General features: G+C 37.9%; 1 protein-coding gene across 1 annotated transcript in view; it reads left to right on the top strand.

The window, feature by feature from the left end:
* LOC143270534 (vomeronasal type-2 receptor 116-like) overlaps window positions 1–15,646 on the top strand; it is a 52,682-nt gene that overhangs the window by 9,581 nt on the left and 27,455 nt on the right. The window contains exons 2-4 of the mRNA XM_076560869.1: window positions 6,752–7,043; window positions 8,314–9,126; window positions 11,311–11,537. Coding sequence (XP_076416984.1) covers window positions 6,752–7,043; window positions 8,314–9,126; window positions 11,311–11,537 — 1,332 coding nt within the window. The remainder of the gene's footprint in view (window positions 1–6,751; window positions 7,044–8,313; window positions 9,127–11,310; window positions 11,538–15,646) is intronic.

Here is a 15,646-nt window from a genome sequence, read left to right as displayed (position 1 = left end):
ACTTTTCTTAAAAACATAAAGATAAACTTTATACTTTAGTAAAAGTTTTAGGGATGTAAGAGAGGGAAGCAGATTAGCATCCCTGACCTGTATCAGGAATAACTTACTTTTTAGCTGTTTTTAAACACACAGCATCATTTCCTGTGTTATTCTGCTTTCTCTACTTCTCTTGTCACAGGTTGAGGTGGCTCACCTAACACAGGACAGATTTGAACGAAATCATTATACAGAATGCTCAGGTCTGGAGGGAGAGAACTAATACCCAACCCCACAGACACTTTATTTATAGAACACAAAAGCATGAAACAATTTTAATATTATAATATTATCCATACCCCAAACATATGTGAATGTTTGTAAAACTGTATCTAGTGATGAGAGAAGGGACTGGAGCAAGCAGAGAAGAAAGAAGGCTCTGAGATAACATGAGAGCAGGGAGTAAGACCCAGAGACAAGAGATTTTTGAGAGAAGATGGAGAGAGAGAGAGAGAGCGAGAGCGAGAGCGAGAGCGAGAGCGAGAGCGAGAGCGAGAGCGAGAGCGAGAGAGAGAGAGAGAGAGAGAGAGAGAGAGAGAGAGAGAATTTAGTTTGGGATCATATGCTTATGATAACAGAAATTGTTACAGTCTGTGGGCATTTGGAAGTCCAGTGTGCCATCTATGGTCACTGAGCTGTCCTGAGGCCAAGTCATGTGCAATAAGACAACTAGGATTAATGGAATCTCCAAGTCTGAGAAGGAAAAGAGATTGGAGAAGGCACATGAGGAGTATGCAGAGCAAGCTCCAGGTGTAAGGAGGGAACACTCTGGGAGGGAGAGCAAGGATGGGAGAGAGACCAGTAAGTGTCCTGGTGACAAGAATTTCAACCATGATGTCTCCAAGTGACATAGAATTTTTTCAGAAGGAAATGTCTGAAATAACAAAGGAGCAGGATCCCTTTTTATGTGACTGACACACAGGCTACTCACACTCTAGACAACACATTCACACATCAACATGGAGTGGCCTCAAGACTGTGTCTCAAACATTCTCACTTCATCTAAAACTAGAGAAGTTGGGATAACAGGAAACAGAGATCCCAATGTCTTATCAACAAGCATTGATTTAACTCTAGATAAAACAAACAACCCAATTTAAAACACATGGCACTGAAATGAGAGTGCAGAAAACATGGAATACAAATGGCTGAGAAAGATTTTAAAGGTGTTCAATCTCCTTAGCAACCAGTGAAATAAACATTAACATTTCCTTGATATTTTGTCTTACACAAGAACGCAAATTACAACAAATGCTGGCCCTTATGTGGGTTAAGGGGACCACAGACTTCTGTAGGCCCTATGTAAATTAGTGTGGAGGCTTTCTAAAAGTGTGGAAAGAGATCTACAATATCCTCTATGTTTATCAATCCTGGGTATATACATAAAGGCCTACACATCCTACTAAAGAAATTCTTGAACATCCATGTTCATTGTTGCTATATTCACCATAGCCACGAAGTGAAAGCAGCATAGATGTCCCTCTACTGATGTATGGATATTGAATCTGTAGTACATGTACACCAACTGATTTTATCCAGCTGAAAACACAAATAGAATTATAAAATTTACTTGTAATGGATGCAGCTGGAATTACCACTCTGAATAGGGCAACCCAGACACAATAAGACAAAGCCAGATGCTTTCTCTCATATGGAAATGCTAATTTTGAATCTTCAGGTATCTCTACTTACTGGTGTACCCATGTAAATCAGGGAACTAGTAAGGTGCAATAAAAAGGGATTTCACTAGCAGAGGAATGGAGCCCATGTGGTATGAACAGGGGAATGGAAATACTGGAGCAGGAAGGGTTAGGCAGTGAGTGCTGGAGTGCAGATCAGCAGAGGGAGTGTGTGAAGAATTAACAGTAAGATCTTGGAGAAAAATACATGGGAATGTACTAATATAGAATCGTCCTAAAATACATGCATAAATAATTTAAATGTCATTATTCTATAGCTGCAGAATAGTGCTTCTCCCAGATACCATGGGCCATCAAACAAAAATCCCAGCACTAGGTATGTTTCAAGTTGTTTGTTAATGCTGTCATTACACACCCAAACATTACAAGCTATTTCTCTTGTTCGTGGTTACCCTCCAGAATTTGCTGGTGTTTGCATACTTGAGTTATAGGACTTGGAAAAATCAAGCTGGTGCTGACATGGAAACTTTATTCCTACATGCTAGCATCCACAGAGCTGAAAACTTTTATGCACATTAATAAAAAGAAAACATAATCAACTGTCTAACACACCAGTGACACCCGAAACCTACAACTATGACTGGCAGGGAAAGATATGCACACTGGTGGCATATCTTTATAGTGGTATGAATATTACAAGGGTAACTCATAATATTCTTATCATATTTAAGTTCAGTTCCGTTAGACAGATCTCAAGCCTCACTCCCTTAACTGACCTAAGAAACTCTGGTAGTCATGCCATTAATCCAAAAAGAGAACTACTATAATTATTATGCTAAATAGACAAATATTGTGCCTGCCTCCTCAGTTCTTACCTTTATATGGGCAGTTCAATGACTACTTCTTTCATACCTTTTCAGAGAAGCTTCATTTTCCAATAGCTGTTGGTTACTACATAGACCTATAAGTGGTCACCAACCAGATAATAAGAGACTGTGCTCAGCTCTACATGGGACATGTTTCATGCTGTGTTTCCCAAAATCTCAGAGACCACATCAGATTATGGGTAGACATTACTAAGAGTCAAAAGTAGTGCATGATTTGGGGTGAAATTATCCCTTACATCACATGGTCATGGCACACACGAACCTACTGCACAGGACCTGCAGGAAAAGACCCCCAAACACATTAATGGGATAGAGGATCATGAATACTTTTCTGCCTGAGGAGCCTTTGGCATTTGGTAGCTTCTGGGAATGAGAAATACAGTTTTCTTTAGGGTGTAAACACTGAGAAGATTTCCATACTGCAGCAGAAGGCCTTACTGCAATGTATATAGTGGTAATGCAGAGTGGACTCTATGGGGAATTACAGAGAATAAACTTGAATTTGGGTGGAGAAAGTGTCAGGAAGAATAAGGGAGGAATATGTGGTAATGGGGGTGGTGCAGATTTGATGAACACATATGCTATGCATATAAGGTATTCTCAAGTAATTTAAGCATATATACTCTGCTAAATGGAGTAGAGAAAATTTTAATCAAGTATAAAATAAATAAAAGAAGATGAGGACTAGCAGAAAGGAATCCCCTGTCCTTAGTAATTGCAGACTGCCGGCCAAATATATAGAGGGAGGTCAGCTGACAGTGTGGACTCTTGTCTTTTCTTTGGCTTATGTTGTTCTTGAGTCTTTATTAGATAAGAGTATGATGTCCACCAGCCTGTGCTCATAGGCACCATTTTCCCACCTGGTATATCGGAGCTATGTAGCCACTTGGAGCTGTGAATTCTGGGGACTGGCTCTATTCTCTCACTCTTTGGGGCCAACCCCAACCATACTGACCATACTGCTCTGGTTACTGTTTAGCTGGAGGATGTCTCCTTGGTGACTTGAGACTGGGAAGCCACCATATCATGAGAACATTACAGGCGCTGACACTTGAAAACCTGTTCAGTATTAATCACCAGGCGAGAGGGTAGCTGTGTGACTCTCAGACTGACAAAAGGATGTCACAGTCTTGTCCTTCACTGCAATGACCAACAGGTTTGCAATTCTGTATATTTTACTGCCCTTGTGGTTTCAGCGGTTTCATTCAAACCCCAGGATAACTCTGTGGGGAGAAGCCTGTTTTGTGGTTGCCCTGGATTGGGCTCTCTTTCTTATGTCCTTCCTGGAATAGCTTGCCTGCTGCCTAATCCCTTTGGTCCATAATTTTCCTACACTCCTGCTCTCTAAAATACACATTCTATACTTTCTATCACTCAGGACATGAGGCAGACTAAATACAATATTCATAAAAATATCTCAGACAATATATTTTGAACTTTCTGCTCCTCAACACCTCAATATTTAAGATGCAATTCTATCATTCCCTCTTTCATTTTCTACCTCCAACTCTATCCTGTCCTCCCAGACCTACTCCCTCTCAAATTAATTTTGTTTTATGATTTTTATGAAGAAGGGTGCACACGAATATAAACAAATGAGTACACAGATTTAACCAGCTGGAACAATTGTTTCATGTTGAATATTGCTTTTGTGTCATAGGAAAAACCTCAGCCCTCAGATCAAACAGAAGAGACAATTCATTCTAGAACCAAATTTCAGTGACTATGGCTGATGACCACAGATTTGGCGGACCCCAGATTCCATGTTCCAAGGTGGGGGCAGTTTCATGAAGTTTTGTAGTCAAATATAAGAAATTTGTAAATCAAAAGATTAGTGAAAACAACAGAGAGGAAGTCACAGGCAAGATGTGAAAACTTATCCCATAGGCCCAAGATGCTATGCAATGTCATTTTTAGCTCTTAGGTTGTTGGAAGTCAGTTGTCTCATAAGTTAGTAGATTTCAGACGTATTTAAGTAACTAGTTATAGGAGGTTAGCTCACCTGAAGACATGTCCAAGAAATGGCTGTTCAGGGTGCTACAGTTAGCCTGGAATAAGTTAATGAGTCTCTAGACCTACAACACTTCAACCTTCCATATCAATGAAGTTCTATTCAGTCAGTTTGCAGACACAGCTCTTTCCAGGGATTCTCATGTATGTATTTATAAACATGCGTACAATTATACACATGTATGCATTTAAACACATCTATGAATTTGTACACATGTATGTATTTATACACAAGTATGCAATTATATTCACATGTATGCATTTATATACCTGTATGAATTTATATACATGCTTATACTTCTATACATGTATATTTATACACATGTATACATTTGTAAACATTTATTGTATTGTACACATGTATACATTTATAGAAATTCATAATTCATACACAATTCATTTATACACATACATGCATTTATACACATGTATTCTTTTATAAGCATGCATAGACTATAGCATGTTATACATGCATATATTTATACATATGTATGCATTTATAAACCTGCATGCATTTATATTCACGCATACATTTATATACACATATGCATTTTTATACATGAATACATTTATATGCATCTATTCATTTTTACAATATATGCATTTATATACATGCATACATTTATATACATGTATTCATTTATACACATGCTTGTGTACACATGCATACATTTGTACACATAGATGCACTTATGCACATGTATTCATTTATATACATGCATACATTGATACACATGTATACATTTATAGACATGTATACACTTTTACCGCTGAATATTTGGTATTAGATTTAATCCCTGGGGGAAAATAATTTCTCCCTCTCTCCATAGCTTCCAATTACCAGGTTTTGAACAACAGATTCTCTCTTAACATAGCATCTAGCCATAGATCTCAAATTAACACAGTGTAAACAAACTGCATTTCTTCCTGCAGCCCTCAGGCCTCTAGGTAGATTCTGCTTCAACAGAACCCAGGGCACTTGGGCATCATGAATTCTCTGACTTGTCTGCAGTGGGACTAGGCAGGCTCTTGTCAAGCAAAGTTTTGAAAGCAGCTCCTAGGGACCGCTCCCCAACCACCAAATGACATGTGTGAGACAGTTCAGCCCAACTTCCTGCTTCCAAAGTTTCCTTTCCTTTCATTGTGAGCACTATTCACTGCCTTCATGGATTTGGGAGCTTTTCCTTTTTTTCATATTCTATTTTCATGAACTTTGATTCTTTCACTGGCTTACACAGGAGACGCTATCACTCATTTATTCTGCAACCTTAGAGAAACTCTCTTTTCTTTCTTTATTAGTTTTTCGATTTTTAATTCTTTTATTTTATGTCTATGAGTGTTTTCCCTACATGTCTATCTGTGTACCATATGTGTTCCTTCTGACTGAAGAGGGCAGAGGAGAACACATAACTTCTTAAAACTGGTATAGATTATTGTAACCCGAAGAGTAGCTTCTTTGACCTGTTAGAGCACTCCCCAAGAACAGCAAGTAGTCTTAACCTCTCAGTCACTTCTCAAGCCCCAGATGCACTTCCAAAAAAGTTTATTATTTATTTTTATGTCAGGTGTTTGAGTGCTTTCCTTATTATATATGTTTGTATGCCACATGTGTGCCTGGGGCCCAAATATGCTAGAAGAGGAGCTCATGGATGGATCTACAGATGGTTCTGAGCCACCATGTAGGTTCTGGGATTGTTGCAAGGTTTTCTACAACAGGAGGCAGAATGCCTACTGCGTAGCTCTCTGTCTATCTCCATAAGAAACACTTTAACACTAGGTATGCATGCAAAAAAATTATTATACTTTTCAAGAATGAGTATGAAATCAAATCATTACAAAATAAAAGGATATGAAACTCTTATTCACAATCCTAGAGAGAACAGTATTGTCTTCCCTCACCCAGTGCTTCCATGAATAGAAACATCAGAAGCACCATTTACTGATCAGCCACAGGACACAGACAAGTGACACTAAATCCACACTATGCTTTTCAAGAAACCAAGTACTGAGACTTTGAGTCATTCCATGATGTTTCTGAGCTGTCAGGGGCTCATTCACACAAGCTTTATGTGTCAGGAAAGAAGTCAGGACTTAATGACGTCTAATTTCTTGAATTTGCTAACGAGTTTCTAAAAACAATGGCCTGACTGTACCCATCATTCTGCCCCTCCTGTTTAGAGGGAGATGGAAAAACTCTCAATATTTGCTGGCCTTCTACTTTGCCATTGAGGAGATCAATAAGGATGTCCGCCTGCTTCCCAATGTGACCTTGGGTTTCCACCTCTACAATGCCTTTAACTCCCACCGGAGAACCTTGGAGGGCCCTCTGATGTGGCTGTCTGGAAGGAGTGAGTTTATCCCTAACTACAAATGCAAAACTCAACACAAAGCTCTTGGAATCATTGCGGGAACCAGGCCTGAATTTTCTGCTGCAATTGGAACACTTTTAGAGCTCTACAAAGTTCCACAAGTAAGTTGGCAAAGTTTTGGTGTCCATAATCACATAAAACATCTGACCAAAAGAAAATGGAGAAGTTGTCTATATTTCCTGCTGGTGATTTCAAATGTAAGTAAAAGAATTACATGGATCCTGCTATGATCAACAGTGGAGTGTGGTGAAAAACATGAGCAGTAAATACTGTGGATTTCTATGAAGATCATTTAGTAATATTCATGATTCTATCTCCAGTCATTGGCAAGATGTACTGTGGCAGTTCATAGCTGAGTGCTGTTCATAAGTCAAACATACAAAACAGATAACTAACTGCCCAAGCTGGGGTATAAACATCTTAGAGTTAATTCTGTGTTCATAGAGTGACAGATAGAGGAATAGTAAGTTCAGGACATGTAAACAAATCTGGGACAATCCTTGGGCCATCACAAATGAAAATGTTCCAAGGGGTTTATTTTCTCATTCTGGAAAGTATATCTCTGAATAGCACTCACTGAGAACATCTACTTAGATACATCCTGACAATTGGCTCTTGCCAGGCACTACTGAAGCAAAGCAACCATCAGTAGGCATCACTGCAAATAGAGAAAATATTCGGTGAGTGACTTACTCATGGATAATCAAGATTAGAAAATCAGACAGTGTAAAACTGATCATTATCACTCAGTGATACATACATTTATTGTATCCTAAAGTAAGAAAAAAATATATACACAGAATTTCCATCTATCTCAGAGATTTGCATTTTAAATTAGTTTCTTGGTAATGACTTTTGTCTAACTTATCATTTGGGAAGTATGATGCAACAATGCTTGGTGAAATACCCCCAGATATTCATGATTTGCTCTTTTCTAACACAGGAGCGAATCTGTGAAAAAAAATGTGTTATTTACATTCTTGAAGGCAGAGGATCTAGGGAAGGTGATGTCCTGTGGTCAGACTAAAGCACTTGGTAATGCTTCTTCAGTCTATCTCTACATCCCATACTCTGTTCCATTGTTATTGGAACAAGAGAAATCCATGGTGCCTTTAAAACCTAACATGAACAGAATATTGTTCACTCAATTGCTTCAGAGTTCTTAGTAACTTTGTAGCCCATAGTACTTGACAAAGACCATATTCCATCACACAATGAGAGAGAGAAGCTAATATCACAGAAGACAGTCTCCTTACCAACATCCAGTTTCCTGATTCCCTTATGTGAATAATGAACTCACTTTCTCTCTAAGGGTGAGGAATCCAAATACCTAGAAACTCAGAATCCCCTTTTTTCTGTTTGCTTCTGCAGGTCACATATGGAACTTTTGATTCTATGCTAAGTGACAGAGATACATTCCCATCCCTTTACCAGATGTCTCCCAAAGACACAGCTCTAACCCAAGGGGTGACCTCTTTACTGCTGCACTTTGGCTGGAAGTGGGTAGGGCTCATCGTGTCTGATCATCTGAAAGGAAAGGAGTTCCTCTCTGACCTGAAAGCAGAGATGGTATCAGAAGATATCTGTGTGGCTTTTACAGAAAAACTCCAGGCTAATTGGAAGTTTCAGTTAACATCTGATGTTGGTTTGGTGAATTTGATCCAACATACACAAGCAAATGTGCATGTATTCTATGGTGATATAGATGACTTAGTATTTTTCTGCATGGAAAATAAAATCATGAAAGCCAAAAGAAAGGTGTGGATCATGGCAAAGTCCCACTTAGTTTACTTAGAGTCTGTATTCTATGAAAACAATTATTTGAAGGACTTTTTTGAAGGAAGCTTCTCATTTTCAAAGAAGAGAGATATCCCTGGCTTCAAACCCTTTCTAGAGGCACTTACACCCTCCCGGTACCCAGGAGAGCTTTACTTCCATAAATTCTGGATTGACTATTTTTATTGCTCACCTCCTCCTCTGCTATGTGGAAATAATAAACCCTGCCCACTGAATACATCCCTAAAGACAAAACAAGAAATAAATGTGATGATCACTTCTGAGCCTAGCTTTTCCATATGGAATGCAGTATATGCAGTGGCCCACACCCTCCATAAAATGCTTTTGAGGACAACAGGAATAGGATCTCATGAAGACACAAACCACGACAGGCTTCTACCCTGGCAGGTAAGCCTATCTCAAAAGCAAGGGAAGCGCTGGGAACTTATTAGTAGTTGAGTCATTGAAGTCAAATGTACAACACATTTTCATCTTATAATAAAAATAAAAGGCAAAATGGAAAGAGTTCTTTCATAGTGGGTATGTATGTGTCTGTAATTATGGTGCATGTTTTGGGCTACTGTAGCTTTGATTTCAAGACATGAAATTTGTGCATATTTTAAAAAATGTTTTCCTTTTATGTAATGAAATTCTGTTAAAATATCCAAAATCAATTATTGTCAAAGTTAGCAAGTTCAATAATAAAAATTTATACAATTTCATGGAATATACCTGATACCATCAGATAGAGACATACTTACCATATCTAACAGCAGCTATTTCACATAAAATATAATATATATTTAACTACCCAAGACCATAGGGAGAAACTTTTATGGAAAATAAAAATAGGCTGCCATAACCATAAAAGTAACTGAGAAAGAAATTGCTTTTTACAGACTATTTACTCTTAAATAAGATAAAATTAAGGAGAAACCAAAGACTATGCATCCATTATTAAATATTTTAATACAGATTGTGCTCATGAGCCTAGGCCATATCACCTTTTTATAGTTACAAGTGGGTATGTTTGGGCTTAAACCATCCTGATATAAACTTAGGACTCAATTATACCTATGAGCCTTGATGTTCCCCTTCAAATAGGTGATCATCAAGAAATTTGTTGAACAAACTTCTTACTTTTATTTCATTTTAATTCAGTCTAAAGTAGATAAATAGAAAATGAACTCTGAATATTTAGTGTACTATGTAGCTTTTAGTATTATGGATAACAATAATATTTGACATAGACATGGACACAGTTTGTGAACATGGCTTCCAGAGATGTGATATTAGGTAAGTTAGTGTGTCTCTTGTACAGATAACTGAATATCTAAAAAAAAAAAAACGGTTCTTTATGAAATGAGTTGTTAAATAGTTAACACAATAGTGAATCTCAGAATGTAAAAAATTAACCCATTGTATTAATTTAAATACGTAATGAAATCAAGCTGGAGGGATGGCTCAGCAGTTAGGGACACTTGATGCTCAGTCAGAGAACCTCTGTTTGGTTGTTAGCATGGCAGCTCACAGTTGTCTGTAACTCCAGGTCTTAGGAATGTGACACTCTCTTCTGCTCTCTGCAGATATCAGGAATACAGTTTGTGAATATACATACATACACATAGGCAATACGCAGAATTAAAAATAATACAAATCTAGGGACCAGAGAGGGCTGTGAAGTCAGATGTAACTGCTGCTCTTGACAAGATGCAGGTTCAGTTCCTAGTATCTACATAGCAGCTTACAAATGTCTCCAAGTCCACTTCCATTCAATCCAGCACCCTCTTCTGGTCTTCACGGGCACCAGGAATATGTGTAGTGCACATACATATAACCAGGAAGGAAATTCATACACAAAATAAATTAATATAAAAATATTAGAAATCATTTTAAAAATTTAGCTTAATCACAGAACATTTAAATTTTAATTTTGACTCCAATATTGTTCTTATCAAAGTTGAAAGACAAAAGTTGTGACCCAAACTGAATTAAGGATTGGAGGCAGGCAGTGGGTCTATTTCCAATTTCCTGTAATACAAATGGCATACAAAATTTCTGCATATTAATATATATTGTCAAGAATATGGAATTTTGAATAAACCCCTGCTAATATTATCAAGTCCAGACACTCTCTCTATCTACATGTATACATATCTACCTACCTAACCATACACACATAGGTTCATGGTGAGCCATAAAGAAGGTAAATATCTTAACACCTATAAACCAGTAGACTAGTGTTGCTTCCATTTTGTTCCAGATTCACTCAGAAATCATCTGTATTTTCTAATTAGAGACATTTTTTTCTTGCTGGGGAGAGACACAGGGCCTTGTTCCCACTAAAACATGGTTCACACTGCACTATGTTCCACCCCTTAGACAACATTTTTCTTTGTGTTCAGCTACTTCTACATTAATTTCATAGGGAGAAAAGTTCATCTCACTGGAACAAGTGGGGGAGACAATTGCTCACATGAAGCCTCTTCAAAAAGAAAGCCAGAGTAGGGAGAGAGAAAGAGGATTCCTCTTAGGGACCACAAGTGAGAGATTTGCATGCACTACTCATATCCAATTGATGTCTCTCTCCAGCTTCATCCTTTTCTGAGAAAAATTCAATTTACAAATGCTGCTGGAGACCAGATATGCTTTGATGAGAACAAGAATCATGTGGAAAAGTATGATGTACAAAATTTTATGGGACATACAAATAATTATTCATTTCTAGTTAAAGTAGGAGAGTTTGTCTCCAGGAGTCCACAAGATCAAGGCTTTTTCATCAATGAAGTTATGATCAAACGGCCAAGCAACTTCAATCAGGTCTGGCTGAATTTCAATATTTAATATGTAGACAAATATCTGCAAAGATTTATGAGAACTGATTGTGATGTCTCTTTGAAATTTTAAATAATTTTTATATTCTAATTTCTTAGCTTCTGTTGTGAGGTTGTGTATGAATTCTCATGCATGTCACTGCCTATGCTTGTTGTGGCCACAGTCAGCACTGGTTACCTTCCTCAGTTTTTCTCCATTTTATTGTGAACATAGTCTCTCTCTGAACCCCTTGCTTTATGATTTAGCTGTATTCAACTGGACAGTGACACCCTGTCTCCATGAATGCCATATTGGGAATACAGAAACACAGTTCTACACCTCACTTTTCTATATTTCCCTTCTGCATGATCAAATACAGGACCTCATGCTTATATTGCAAGTACATTAAGTACTGAGCCATCTCCTTAGTTCTGTTTGATATCTTCAATTTAGAAATAAATCAATCTTTTGATTTTGACTTTGATATATGTATAGATATGCATATACATGTTCAGGTACATATACGTATACACAGAAGCACACACATATTGATGGATAATGCTGGTAGATAGAATTAGTTAAATTGAAATTTAATTTGGGTGTGTTCATTCATGCTGCAGGGAATGAATAAATCAGCGTTCATGACTGTATATATGAGTGTGTGTTTCTGTGAGTATTCACATACATGCACACAATCATGTGTATAAATATATACATATTTTCCTTATATATATGCATGCTGATGATTAATTTTCCCTCAGTTTAAGATAACTCATACTCAAACATGCCCACAGGTTTTACAAAGAGGAAATAAATTACCAATGTTTATGCAATTTCTCATTATAACTGATGTTTGTAAGCTGCCTGGATCGTATACTGGGAACAGAACTCAGGTTTCTCTGTGAGAGCAGCCTGCACTCTGAATCACTGAGCTGGTTCTCCAGCCCCATGTACCTATATGTAGATATTTATGAAACAGACACTGACTTCCAAATCATGGCAAGAAGCATGTCTAAGGGAAGGACAGAAATATATCCTTGCATATACAATTTCCAAAACTATTAATATTAAAATTGTGTATAGTTGTTTTTTAATATAAATATATTTTTAATTCCTTCTTTCTTTTTATATTATTGAGAAATTTTCTATTCAATTTATTATCAACCACAGATCCCCCTCTCCTCCCTCCTCTCGCCCCATAGCCTTCCCTCCCAACCTACCCCCCCCCATTCCTGCCTCCTCCAAGGCAAGCTCTCGAATGGGGAGTAAGGAGAGCCTGGCACATTCAGTAGAGACAGGTCCAAAGCCCTCTCCGGACTGCACCAAGGTTGTGTAAGGTGTCCCACCATAAGCACTGGGCTCCAAAAAGCCTGATCATGCACCAGGGATGGATCCTGATCCCACTGCCAGGGGTCCCCTTAAACAGTTCAACCTATTCAACTATCTCTCCTTTGCAGAAGGCCTAGTGTGGTCCATGGGGGCTCCACAGCTATTAGTCCACAGTTCCTGAGTTCCCACTAGTTTGCTTGGTTGTCTCTGTAGGCTTCTCCATTGTGATCTTGATGCCTCTTGTTCATAGAATCCCTCTTTTCTTTCATCAACTGGACTCCTAGAGCTTGGCCTGGTGCTTGGCTTTGAATCTCTGCACCTGTGTCCATCAGTTACTGGATGAAGCCCCCCCCACAAGTTTGTTCACGGAGAGCTCATCTATTTCTCCTTCACAGGGTGATCCATTCATTCCTCTTTGGGTCATCCTCATTAAATAGCTTCTTTGGAGCTGTGGGTTGTAGTCTGGTTATCCTTTGCTTTACATCTAGTGTGCACTTATGAGCAAGTACATACCAGGTGCCCTTCTAAGTCTGGGTTACCTCACTCAGGGTATTTTTTTCTAGTTATATTCATTTGCCTGCAAATTTCATGTTGTCATTGATTTTTACTGCTGAGTAGTACTCCATCGTGTATATGTGCCACCTTTTATGTGTCCATTCTTCAGCTGAGGGGCATCTAGGTTGTTTCCAGGTTCTGGCTATTATGAATAATGCTGCTATGAATATAGTTGAGCATGTGTGCTTGTGGTATGACTGAAATTCCTTGGGTACATGCCCAAGAGTGGTATAGCTGGTTCTTGAGATAGATTGGTTCCCAATTTTCTGACAAACCGCCATACTGATTTCGACAGTAGTTGTACAAGTTTGCATTCCTACCAACAGTGGAGGAGTGTTCCCTTTGCTCCATATCCTCTCCAACATAAGCTATTATCAGTGTTTTTGATCATACCCACTCTGACAGTTGTAAGATGGTATCTCAGAGTTGTTTTAATTAGCATTTCCCTGATGGCTAAGGATGTTGAGCAATTTCTTAAATGTCTTTTAGCCACTTGAGATACTTCTGTTGAGAATTCTTTGTTAACTCTGTAGTCCATTAGTGCATTTTTAATTGGATTATTTGGTATTTTGATGTCTAGTTTCTTGAATTATTTATATATTTTGGATATCAGACCTCTGTCAGATGTGGGTCTGGTGAAGAACTTTTCACATTCTGTAGGCTGTTGTTTTGTCTTAATGACCTTGTCCTTTGCCCTACAAAAGCATTTTAGTTTCAGGCGGTCCTATTTATTAATTGTTACTCTCAGTTTCTGTGCTACTGGTGTTATATTTAGGAAGTGGTCTCCCATGCCAATGCCTTCAATATTACTTGTTGTGGGATAATGCCCTTGTATACTGGTTTAATAAAATGCTGCTTGGCCAGTAGCCAGGCACAAAGTATTGGCAGAGTGAGTAGATGAGGAGAATTCTGGGAAGAGGAAAGGCTGAGTCAGGAGTTGCCAGACAGACACAGAGGAAGCAAGATGACAAGGCAGTACTGAGAAAAGGTACAAGCCACATGATTAAACATAAATAAGAATTATGGGTTAATTTAAGTGTAAGAGCTAGTCAGTAATAAGCCTGAACTTTTATAAGCAGTTATAATTAATATAAGCCTCTGTGTATTTACTTGGGGGACACAAGTGGGAGAGATTTGTCCCTATAGCTGGCTAGCCAGGACACAGGAAAAATTTCAACTACAACTACTTCGTACTTTTTCTTCTTTCAAGTTCAGTGTAACTGGATTTGTGTTGAGGGCTTTGATCCATTTGGAATTGAGTTTTGTGCATGGTGACAGATATGGATCTATTTGCAGTTTCCTACATGTTGACATCCTGTTATGCCAGCACCATTTGTTGAAAATGCTTTCTTTTTTCCATTGTACAGTTTTGACTTCTTTGTCAAAAATCAGGTGTTCATAGGTGTGTGTGTGTTAATGTCAGGGTCTTCAATTTGATTCCGCTGTATTTTTTTTTTTTTACTATAGCTCTATAGTAAAGCTTGAGTTCAGGCATGGTGATGCCTCCAGGGGTTGCTTTATTGTACAGGATTCTTTTTGCTATCCTGGGTTTTTTGTTTTTCCATATGAAGTTGAATATTGTTCTTTCAAGTCTGTGAAGAATTTTGTTGAGATTTTGATGGGTGTTCCATTTTATCTGTAGATTGCTTTTGGTAAAATTGTCATTTTTACTATGTTAATCCTATCTATCCATGAGCATGGGAGATCTTTCCATTTTCTGATGTCTTCTTCAATTTCTTTTTTCAGAAATTTAAAGTTTTTATCATATTTGTCTCTCACTTGCTCAGTTATAGTTACCTCAAGATATTTTATATTATCTGTGGCTATTATAAAGGGTGATGTTATCTTATTTCTTTCTCAGCCCAATTATCATTTGTATATAGAGGGGTCCTGAATTTTTTCAGTTAATCTTGTATCTTGCTACATTACTGAAGGAGTTTATCAGATGTAGGAGTTCCCTGGTAGAATCTTTGGGGTCACTTATGTATACTATCATATCATCTGCAAGTAGCAAAAGTTTGACTTCTTCTTTCAAATTTATATTCCCTTGATCTCCTTTTGTTGTCCCATTACTATAGCTAGAACTTTGAGTACTATCTTGAATAGATATGGAGAGAGTGGACAACTTTGTCTTATTCCTGATTTTAGTGGAATTGTTTTGTGTTTCTCTCCATTTAATTTGATGTTGGCTGTTAACATGCTGTAAATTGCCTTTATTATGTTTAGGTAT

Source organism: Peromyscus maniculatus, chromosome 23 (assembly GCF_049852395.1).
Source record: "Peromyscus maniculatus bairdii isolate BWxNUB_F1_BW_parent chromosome 23, HU_Pman_BW_mat_3.1, whole genome shotgun sequence".
NCBI lineage: Eukaryota > Metazoa > Chordata > Mammalia > Rodentia > Cricetidae > Peromyscus > Peromyscus maniculatus.
The sequence above is the reverse complement of the archived record's forward strand: the minus strand, read 5'-3'. Positions and strand labels throughout refer to the sequence as shown.